The following is an 11344-nucleotide window of genomic DNA, read 5'->3' as shown; positions in this document are numbered from 1 at the left end:
CAAGAAAAAGAACTTAATATAGACTTAATCCATCTGTAAGAATCCTTGGATAACAAGAAGTTGGAGTAACTTGGGACGCGAGTAATCGACTTCAAACACACTTGTTCTACATCTGCTATACTGAGATAGCAGTAGCACGCCTAGCACTTAGTTAGTTTTGATTGCGAGCCTTAAGGCTTACACCTAAGGCCCCACAAAGGCACCTTTCAGAACTAACTTTTTTCTCTTCTTGTAGCACATCAACAAGCAATAGCCCGACTACACATCCAAAGTGCCAATCCCTTGGGGAGCTGTGTTGAGGTCCAAGGAACCTTCTCCAGAGAAATCTTTGCCAGAATAGTATGTGGTCAGTTCGGGCTAATCCAGAGGAGAATAGGGATAATGATGACAATTATGACAGTGATGAGTTTCACTTAGTTTTTGTTTGGTTAAGAGACGCGATCACATTCTGGAGGAAGATGGTAGAAAAGAGAGTACTAGTACTAATGAAGGAAGTAGCAGTACAAGTTCCAATGAATTGCAGTTGTCAGTTAAGTTGGTTAAATTAGTTAATTTTGTCTCTGTTTGGCCAATTGACAATGAGAAATATATCTTTGTTTTCGTTGCAGGATCCCGTAAGAAGATCATTTTAGATGAGGTTTATGGAAAGCATCAAGATTAGGGCAGTGTGGTTCGAACAGAAAACCTTCAGTGGGAAGACTCCTTCTGAGCATCAAAAGTTCACATTCATTGATCACCAGCTTGCAACAACAACGGAAGTAGAAATCGTTGAATCATAGTTGCAGACACACTCTATTTGAAAAATAAGGTGCCCAGCTGCTTTTTGGGCATTCTTTATTTGCATAGTACAATCCACACACATACAATACCAGCCAGGATTTAACTTAAAAGGTAAACTTCAATAAGAGACCTCAAACCGAGTGTATGAGTTCATTGATCACCAGCTTGCAACACCAACGGAAGTAATAACCGTTGAATCATAGTTGCAGACACACTCTACTTGAAAAATAAGGTGCCCTGATGCTTTTTGGGCTTTCTTTATTTGCATGGTACAATCTACACATAAACAATACCAACCTGATGATTTAACTTCAGAGGTAAACTTCAATAAGAGACCTCAAACCGAGCGTATGAGTTCATTGATCATCAACTTGCAACACCAACGGAAGTAATAACCGTTGAATCATAGTTGCAGACACACTCTACTTGAAAAATAAGGTGCCCTGATGCTTTTTGGGCTTTCTTTATTTGCATGGTACAATCCACACATAAACAATACCAGCCTGATGATTTAACTTCAGAGGTAAACTTCAATAAGAGACCTCAACCCAAGTGTATGAGTGATGTTGTAGCGAGTGAATCCAGCGGCCAAAAAGATCTTCTCCCATTCTAATTCGCTACGCTCTTTGCTAGTGACGGTGGACATCATCAACATATCGAACATGAGTTGGGTTTCAATTGATTTCTTATCCAACTGCATCTTGTTATTGACATACCCCACAACTATGTCTATGATGATAATCTTCTTCCTTCCTTCATTTTTGCTCAGAAGCATTGCTTCTCTACACTTCTTCAATATCTTCACGCTTTCTTCATCATTCCAATCATGCAGTATCCACTGAGATAAGTCATGATTCACATAAGTTACTCAGTTAGTCACAACATTTACCCAAATTAATCTAGAGGATATGTAAACACAACTACATCAATAATGTATACATGCAAATTTTGGAACATACTCTATTAGGATCCCATTATTGTGGGGTTCCGCCTGATAGACTGTACTTAGCAAATGTGTGGGTGTCTAATTAAATATAATCCACTAGGACTTTAACAAACGATTTGAACTAGCTAACTAGAACTTTGCAAAGACAATCGAGGATGAGATGTTTTTACTAACAACAAGGTATTGATTTGATAAGGACATTGATTAAGGAATAACAAAGATTAAGATAAATAATTGTGTGTTAAATTATTACCTTGAGCAGAATTGCATTGGCTGGAGGTATTTTATCAAACATGTCTCCTCCCGCAAAACCCAAATTATGGGTCGTCCCTTCCAAGTCAGCCACCACATGTGGCTGGTCAAACACTGTGCAGTTGATGTTGGGGAATGCATTGGCAATGGCTTTGGCCATTGTTCCTGTACCCCCTCCAACATCCACCAGGGATTTCAAACCCTCAAAAACTCCTCCACACTCTTCCACCACCGCTCTTGTGATAAGTTTGGAGTCCGCCTCCATTGCTTCATTGAACGAGTCACCAAACCTCGGTTTCTTAGCACTCAATTCCCAAAAAGGCATTCCATTTGCAACCTCAAATGGTGTACGTGGAACTAGATCATCGCCACCATTCATCTGTAACCAAGCGCCCATTGAGTGAAATGGGTCTGTCATTACCGGATCAAGTATCATGAGTAAAAATGGTGTGGTGTTTAATGGCCCGTCTTTGAGAAAAAGCCTGGAAGCCGGTGTTAGGCTATAAAATTCAACAGCTTCTTCTTCCTCCACATTGTCATGATTATGATGAACATGTTGATGTTGTGCAAAGAAATTGGAGTGAACGAGGATCCGCATGAGGCGTGAGATGAAATGAGCTTTGGAAGGGTGGATATTGAGCCCGGCTATAAGCTCGGAAAGAGAGATGGTTTGGCCATGGTTGTGAATCACGTCCGGGATGCCAAGTTGAACTGCACATTTGAGTGACATGGAGTTTATGAACTGGAAGATGTGGTTCCAAACATGAGCTTGAGCTCCGAGAAGCTCATGGCTAGTGGCACCCACTTCACGATTACTCAAAGCCATATGTGCGTATACGTGTAAGTATATATCAAGTATGTAGCTTCGAGAATATTTTGATTGATTCTTCTCTTGCTATATGAATTTTGAAAAATGGGATACGTTGGATCAGTTTATATAGCACAGGTCGAGTGCATATGGAAAAAAAAATAATATTCGACACAGTTTCGACACGGTTCATCTTTCATGCACACGTTAAGCATGCATCACATGGCTTTCTAATTTATTAAAAGAAAAAAGGGGGAGTGATGGGATATGTAGGCTGATTTAAGATTTGGTATTGGAAGATGATGCATAAAGATTATATATAGATTCATATATATCGTGCCAACCAGCAACTGCGAAATATAGCTATTAATTTTACGAAATCTCAATTGTAATGTTCATAGATTACTATGGTTAAAGTACATTGTTTAACTTCTTACATGTTATACTTTATTAATTTTTACATGCCAATGTGCTATAAAGCAAATATTAAAATTTATTAAAATGAAAACCGTTCATTTTTTTTTTATTATCATTTAAAAATTATCTCAAAAAAAAATTTATTCAATGTAAATTGGGTTTACATGATAACAAATCAAATGAATAGTGCTACGCACGGCTTATACATTTTAAATGTATTTATATGCGTAAATTGATAAAAGGAAAATCAAATATTTGAAGTACGTGAATAATTTTAGATCATGCTAGAAGAAACCCCTCATAAACCAATTAAAGCAACTGAATTCATATAATAAAATCGGTTTCTATAGAATTTACATTAAGAATAGAGAAAATGAAAATAATATTTAATAAACAATTGATTGAATCACATTATTGTTAGCCCATTGTGAGGCTAAGCCCATCCACTCCCCCTTAGTGTAGATAATATCGTTTGTTACAAAAAAAAAAAAAAATCATTTGACAATTAATTTAATTACATTATTATCCGCGTGTGAAAGACCTTTTTTATAAAGAAAATAATATTTAATAAACAAATAATTGAATCACATTATTGCTTAACCCATTATGAGGTTAAGCTCATCCTCATTCCCCTTAGTGTAGATAATATTGTTTGTTTAAAAAAAAAAAAAAAAACAATCATTTGACAACTTATTTAATCACATTATTATCCACGTGTGAAATACCTTTTTTATAATCAGCATTATACATCTCTTAAGATGTTTGAACACAATATTCATGATTTTTCTTATTTATTATTATTATTATTATTATTTTGCCCTTCACGTGGGCACCATCAACTTTCACCCATCCTTCCATTTTTTTTATTCTTTTATCTCTTTCCACTTGTATTTATATTATATTTTTTTATGATCAAATTACCAAATTACTCTTGCATTATTTGATATATTATATTAGATTGGTTTTGGATTTTCTTGGTTAAGGAGCAATTTTGTCCTAATCTTTTGTCGAAGATGTGACACCAAAACTAGCCTCCAGCTTTATATATAGAAGAAGTGGATTATAATTCTTAATAAAAATACTAATCTAAATTAATAAGAAACAGGTAATAAAACAAATTAAACAAGAAGAAGAAAAAATTAATTCAACGTGAAATCTATAATGGGAGACTGTTCGAGAACGTAAGAGGGAGGCATAAATATATTGTTCTCGTACAATTCATTATTTACTGTTCTAATTCGATTCATATGTAATTTGATGCACATGAAAATAAATCAAATTATCAATCTCTTGAATCTTCATTATGTAAACAAAACAAACCTTAAAGGGAATGCAAGTAGCTAGCTAGTGCAGACCTAACAAGCAACGTTAATGTAGAGTACGAAAGCAACGATAAAAGCATGCATAATATTTTTGTGTTCAATCACTGCGTTTCGAGTTCATGGCATGACTTTCCTCTAAGCATAGCATAGGGTAATTACATCACATGCAATAAAGAAAATATAAAACAAGCCATTTTTCCAGAAGTACACTATTGACTACAGATTTGAAACTTTTCTTGCACGTTATAGTGATGTGAAAGCACTGTACAGTATTGGACAGCATAAGATATTATGGAGCATGTAAGAATCTAGATCTAAATCGGCACACCTAAAAGGGCCATCTAATGACTGGATACATTGATATCCGTGCCACACCCTTATCTTGTATGCGTCACGATAATATTAATTAATTCTATATGTCATTAGCCACCGAATTCCGAAATCACAAAAATTAAGGTCGCGTTTGTTACGCGGGACGGGACGGAACAGAGTGGGACGAGGCGTTCCGTCCCGCGTTTGGTGCTCCTAAAATGAGTGGAACGCGCTGTTCCACGGAACAGATTTTGGATGATTTTTTGTTCCACATCCCCACCCTGGAACGGGTTGTTCCACGTCTGTGGGACAGAAATTTCCAATATTTTTAGACAAAAATGCCCTTGGTCTTTTTCAAAATTTACAACTTCAAAATCAGTTAACAAACCCTAAAAACAAAATCTCTTCTTCTCAGCCGTTTCTCTTCACCTCTGCATCCCTTTCCCCTTCGCAACCTTCCTGCTCATCTCCTTCTGTGCAGCCTCGCAACCTTCCTCCTCGTCCCCTTCGCAACCTTCCTCCTCGTCCTCTTCCGTGTAGCAGCTCTGCGAACTTGGTGGTCCTCAGGTATCTCTCTCTCTCTCCCTCTCCTCTGTATTTTTGGGTAACTTGAATGTTTGAATTGGTGATCACAAAATCAAGATTTGTTTGTCAGTTACAGTATTAATAAGTGCCTGATTTCATTTGTAAACTATTTCTGTTTACAATAAATATGGATTGGTAATTATTGGATTTATGGATTCGTAGTTTATTTCCCAGCTGAATTAGATAATTTTGGTTTTGATTATTTATGTTGGTTGGTTTGCTTTAAGAAAATTGTTTTATTATTTAATTAGTAGTCGATTCTAATTTGGAGAAAATCTTGTGATAGGGTTATTTGGATGATACAATGAAAGTTGAGGTGATTTTAGGTTCTGGGTTTCTCTCAGATTTTAATATTTTTATGGGTTTGCGATTTGAATGGAGGATTTGCATTATGGGTTTAGCTAAGATCAACAGAGAAGGAAAGGGGAGTTTATTAATTCAAATGTCGAATTGTCGGTTTCGAATGAAAAGGAAAAGGACAGGGTAAAGAATTAGTGTTGAGTGGGATCTTAACAACCCAGTAAAAAATATTACAAACATGCATCTAGGGATTGACTATGCTTGGTTTTTTGTTCTGTCCTGTTTCTAATGACTTGGCCACTGACAATCATTTAGCAGTCAATGCATCTTTTTATTTCATTTTCTCCAGCAACCAAGAGAAGGGTATCGAGTAGTAGAGCAGTAGAGCAGGCTTTTATTAGCTGGCCTCTTTGCTATGGATTTTGGGTTGATAATCATTAATGCGATTTGGTATATGTCTGGTAGAAACGCTATCAAATTGTAGATACACAATTTGTTGGTGCAGCAGGGGGCTGGAAAATTTTTTCAGTATGTTTTTTATGGTTTGGCTTTTTTCTGTTGGGCCTTTCCCCGGCGTATTCACACTCCCAGGTTGAAGATCCTTGCCTTGGTAATTACCCTCATTATCCACGTTTCTTTGGTATTGAGCATTGGCCAGCCTCCTCTCTAATGGAGTCTTTCTTGTGCTCACAACAAATCTGTTTACTCCTTTTCTCAATGGCATTATTTCAGTTTTTATTGAATTCAGTTAACCATCTTCAGTTTTTTGCTTTGATCTGAAAGCTTTGTTTTGTTCAGATATCAAAGTTGGGCATGAGTTCATATGTTTTTCAATGTTTTTATTCCGATTTAATAATGTGATTTAATGGTGCGATGCTGATTTAGGCTATAAATTCAAAGGCTTTTCAATAGGCAAGTTTGCAGCAAGGAATTCAGAGGCAGTTGTATCATTGCAGCAAGGAACTCACAGAAGCCAGATTTCATTAAAGTGTTTATGGAGAGCCTTTGAGGTTTTAGTATTTGTGGTTTTAGTATGGGGAACTTTATCAACTTCTAAGTGTTTTCATTATTACTTTAGCAAGACATTATTTGTTTTTTAAGTCAGGACGAATGTTTGATTTCGGATATTTCATGTTTAAGTAATGCATATTTCATTTTCTTTGTTTAAGTTCTAAATGTTTAAACCCTAAAATGTTTACGATATGCATGATCATTAAACTTATATATTTTTCAACATTTGTCATGTGCTCTTATGTGGTTTGCCTTGTTCCTGCAATGGGGAATATTTAGAGGGGTGTCCTTCTAAACAAGGCCAATTCTAATGTTTGTAGAACCTAAACTCCCTGAACAACAACCCACAATTGAAAGGACCAAAATTAGGGACTAAAAATTGAATTGGGGTGTGGGTTTTGCAATTTGCACAATAAAATTTGATGGGTTTGTGGTGAAAATTCGAATGGAGGTGTAGAAAATGGGAAAAATTACAAATTTTAAAGGGGTTTGCAAGTGAAACACAACATATACCTATTAAAATTTGGACCAAGAAAAACAAATAATGGATAATAGTGTTCAAATTTGAACAACTTATTAAAAAAAAAAAAAAAAAAAAGAGTCATGTCCCGTTCCGCCCATAAAATTGTACCAAACAACAGACGGAACATGGGTATTTTAGTCATTTTAATCTTTTGGTTCCGTTCCGTCCATGTGCTACCAAACGCAGGACGGAACAACCGTCTTGTTCCGTCCTGCGCGTACCAAACATAACACAGAACATCCGTCCCGTCCCGTCCCGTCCCGTTCCGTCCCGTCCCGTCCCGTTCCGTCCCGTCCCGTCCTGTCCCGTCCCGTCCCGTCTGCGTACCAAACGCTACCTAAAACTAAAAGTTGTACTTTGGGACACTATAAATTTTTTGATACTTTAACGAAAAAAATTCCGGTACTGTTTATTTTAACGGAAAATCATATTTTTACACTAAAAAGTCAATCCAAATACTATTTATTTTATCTTTTATTTTGTCCTTATCGTTAAAACTCAAAGTTTTCAAACCCTTTTCGTTAGTTTTCCTCAAATTTTTTGAGAGGTTTAATGAAAAGGGATTTCCTAAACTTTTTCTTAACAAAAAATAACTTAAGACTATCTCAAACCCTCACGTTAAAACTTAAAATTTAAATCCAGAAAATTAGGTTTTTATTGTGGCCTATAATTAATTGAGGGAATTAGAGGGGGTGAGGCAAAGAGAGAGTGGAGAGATTGTAGAATGCTTAGGGATCATTGTGTGTGTATTCCTCCCTAAGAAGTGCATTTATTTATAGTAGAATAAGAGGAGAGGATCAACTTATCCTCCAAGTAAATACAATCTTATAGGGAAAGAATAACTAGAGTAATAGATAATCTAGGACCCTGGTATATCTAGGATTTACATAATCACAATTAAAGAATATCCATAACAATCCCCCTTAAGTGTGTAAATACTCAAGTAGATTCGTCGTCGGGTAAAGTTGGCGAAGTCGACTCATCAGCACTGATTTGTGAGCAAGATAGTCTCAAACAAGGGAACTTGCATATGGAAATAAGTCTCACAAAACCTGGCTATGGTAAAACCCAACATGGGACAAAAACTCATAGTCTAAGGAAAAAGGTAAGTTAAGGCAAAGCCAATTAAACATCCATGGGCCGTACACAAGAGTATGACCAACTCATGATGGGTGCCTCATTAAAACCTCATTAGGTAGCAAAAGCCCAAAGGGAAAAATGCTCCTTATCGTAGGAAAAAAGATGACATTAAGATCAAGTGAGTATACTTCAAGATATTCTCCCTGAGTTTAACATATTTCCAAAGAGAACTAACAATGTTACAACTTAGAAAGTTTACACATAACAATTCCTTGACAGGCTTTTGGAAAGTAGTCTTCAGCAAACATTTGGTGAAAAGGTCGGCTAGGTTGTCCTAGGAAAAAATTTGTGTGACTTCAATCTTCCCATGTTGTTACTGACGAGAGAAAAAGAACTTCGACGTAATTTTCTTGGTGTTGTCTTCTTTGATGTATCCCTTCTTGTGATGTTCAATATATGTTGTGTTATCTTCATAGATCGTTGTAAGGACGTCAACGACGAACGAAAATCCGCAGATGCTTCCAATATGTTCCATTACTGCTCTCAACCATAAACACTTCCTAGTAGCTTTACGTAGGGCGAGAATTTCAGCATGGTTCGAAGAAGTGGCAACTAAGGTCTGTTTGCTTGCAGTGCCTCCAACGGTAAAAACGTAACCCGTTTGAGAGTGTGCCTTATGCAGGCCAGATAAGTACTCTACGTCAGCATAACCAATAAGGATTGAATTAAGCCAAGAACCCAGGAAGGGTGCGGCTCTTCTCAAGGATTCTTAAGGATAGACCAAACCTAAATTTGTTCTATTTTTTAGGTAGCAGAATGCCTTTAACACCTATCCAGTGTCTGCGTGTGGCTATATCTTGCCAAAAGATTAATAGCGAAGAAGATGTATGGTCAAATGCACTGAGCTAAGTACACTAAAGTGCAAATTGTACTTAGATATAGAACTTCAGGCTCCAAAGCTTCTTCCTCGTCCTCTTTAGGAAGAAAATGATCTCGTTTTGCATTTAGTGGTCGAACGATCATTGAAGTACTTGAAGGCTTCGCTTTATGCTAATTAAAATGATGCAACACGTTCTGGGTGTAGTTTACATTCATTAATCATCTAAAGCTTGCAACGACAACGAAAGTAATAGCTGTTGAATCATAGTTGACACACTTTACTTGAAAAATAAGGTGCCCTACTACGTCTTAAGTATTCTTTATTTGCATAGTACAAACCACACATATACAATACTAGCCTAATGATTTCACTTCAGGAGTAAACTTCTATAAGAGACCTCAAACCAAGCGTATGAGTGAAGTTATAGTGAATGAATCCAGCAGCCAAAAAGATATTCTCCCATTCTGATTTGTTACGCTCTTTGCTGGTGACGGTGAACATCATCAATATATCGAACATGAGTTGGGTTTCAATTGATTTCTTATCATACCCCACAACTATGTCTATGATGATAATCTTCTTCATTCCTTCATTTTTGCTCAGAAGCATTGATTCTTTACACTTCTTCAATATCTTCACGCTTTCTTCATCATTCCAATCATGCAGAATCCATTAAGATAGATCACGAATCACATACGGTACTCAGTTAGTCACAACATTTACCCAAATTAATCTAGAGGATATGTAAACACAACTACATCAATAATGTATACATGCCAAATTTGGAACATACTATGTTAGGATTCCATTGTAGGGTTCCACCTGATTAGAGTGTACTTAACAAATGTGTCAATTTTATGTGTCTGATTAAATATATAATCTAATAGCTAGGACTTTAACAAACGATTTGAACTAGCTAGCTAGAACTTTGCAAAGACAATCAAGGATGAGATCGAGGTATCTTATCTTGAGCAGAATTGCATTGGCTGAAGGTGTTTTATCAAACGTGTCTCCTCCCACAAAACCCAAATTATGGGTCATCCATTCCAAGTCAGCCACCACATGTGGCTGGTCAAACACAGTGCAGTTGATGTTGGGGAATGCATAGGCAATGGCTTTGGCCATTGTTCATGTACCCTCTTCAACATCAACTAAAGATTTCAAACCCTCAAAAACTCCTCCACACTCTTCCACCGCCACCCTTGCGATAAGTTTGGAGTCCGCCTCCATTGCTTCATTCAACTCCAAAAAAGGCATTCCATTTTACAACCTTAAATGGTGTACATGGAACTAGATCATGTAAAAAGTGATTCTCAAAAATTGTCAAATTTGTGGATCCGTGGAGGCTAAGATAATAAATCTGAAAGCACCATCACTATATCAAACTAACCATATCGTAACTAGTTAATTTGTATATGCAATGGAGGCTTTTATTTGATGAAGTCACCAAAACAAATTCAAACTCATATATATATTTGTATGTATGTATGTATGTATGTATGTATGTATGTAAAAGATGTAGAATGGAGGGAAAATTTCAATGTATCCGTATCAGCCAATGATGATGGCCTATAAGGAGGAGGCTTGTTTGCCTTGGTAGGCCCGCCTTTTCCACTAGATCCTCCGATTAACTGAGGCATCTCATACTTCTTTCTTTCTTGCCTGCTCTGCCCTCTACTATCTAGTGAAAATAATAGAGGGTTAGGCAACTCCGCTTCTAGGATCTCCTCCAACACTGGCTGACTAGCTCCAGATTGTTCCTTGTTTTTTCCTTTATCCCTCTTTTCCTCAAGCAAAGGAAATAGGGGGATAACTGGTTCTTTCTCAGGGCTAGCCTCTCTCATCACTTCCCTAGCATAACCATTTTTTGGAGTAGAGTACTCCATATCTAATCTTCTTTGCAGATTCCCTGTTAAGGAGCATAGTCTTCTTACTTCTCATCTAATTTCCAGAGTGATCTTCTTCATACTTTTCAGGACTTGTACCATGGTGGCTTGCAAATCTTCATTGGTTACATTTCCTCCTGACTTCTCGGATAAAGTCGAAATCTCTAGAATAGCTAGTCCTTAGAGGGAAAGAAAATCATCTAGATGATTTGTCATGCTCGATCTTGGTAGACACTGGGGTG

General features: G+C 36.8%; 1 protein-coding gene, 1 long non-coding RNA gene and 1 pseudogene across 2 annotated transcripts; 1 reads left to right on the top strand and 2 right to left on the bottom strand.

Moving 5' to 3' along the window:
• Positions 1-795: 795 nt before the first annotated feature.
• LOC137721503 (trans-resveratrol di-O-methyltransferase-like) lies at positions 796-2886 on the bottom strand. Its single transcript, XM_068460596.2, has 2 exons — positions 1980-2886; positions 796-1618 (listed from the first exon to the last, which is right to left on the bottom strand). Exons 1-2 carry the CDS (start codon positions 2802-2804, stop codon positions 1298-1300), a joined length of 1146 nt encoding a protein of 381 aa, XP_068316697.1. The 5' UTR covers positions 2805-2886; the 3' UTR covers positions 796-1297.
• Positions 2887-5011: 2125 nt separating this feature from the next.
• Positions 5012-6958, top strand: LOC148699198 (uncharacterized). The gene is made up of 2 exons (XR_015965100.1): positions 5012-5404; positions 6608-6958. It is a non-coding gene; the product is annotated as an uncharacterized LOC148699198 (long non-coding RNA).
• Positions 6959-9588: 2630 nt separating this feature from the next.
• Positions 9589-11102, bottom strand: LOC137719835 (putative O-methyltransferase 3 pseudogene; annotated as a pseudogene).
• Between the last annotated feature and the right edge of the window lie 242 nt (positions 11103-11344).

The sequence above is a fragment of the Pyrus communis genome, chromosome 1 (assembly GCF_041283825.1).
Source record: "Pyrus communis isolate YQ-2024b chromosome 1, ASM4128382v1, whole genome shotgun sequence".
NCBI classification, from domain to species: domain Eukaryota; kingdom Viridiplantae; phylum Streptophyta; class Magnoliopsida; order Rosales; family Rosaceae; genus Pyrus; species Pyrus communis.
This window is presented reverse-complemented; position numbering and strand designations above follow the sequence as displayed.

Bases quoted from the DNA above. Each gene is read 5' to 3' on its own strand.
- LOC137721503 (XM_068460596.2), bottom strand. From the start codon at position 2,804: ATGGCTTTGAGTAATCGTGAAGTGGGTGCCACTAGCCATGAGCTTCTC. The intron at 1,619-1,979 runs GTAATAATTTAA...GACTTATCTCAG, and splicing joins CCAATGCAATTCTGCTCAAG to TGGATACTGCATGATTGGAA.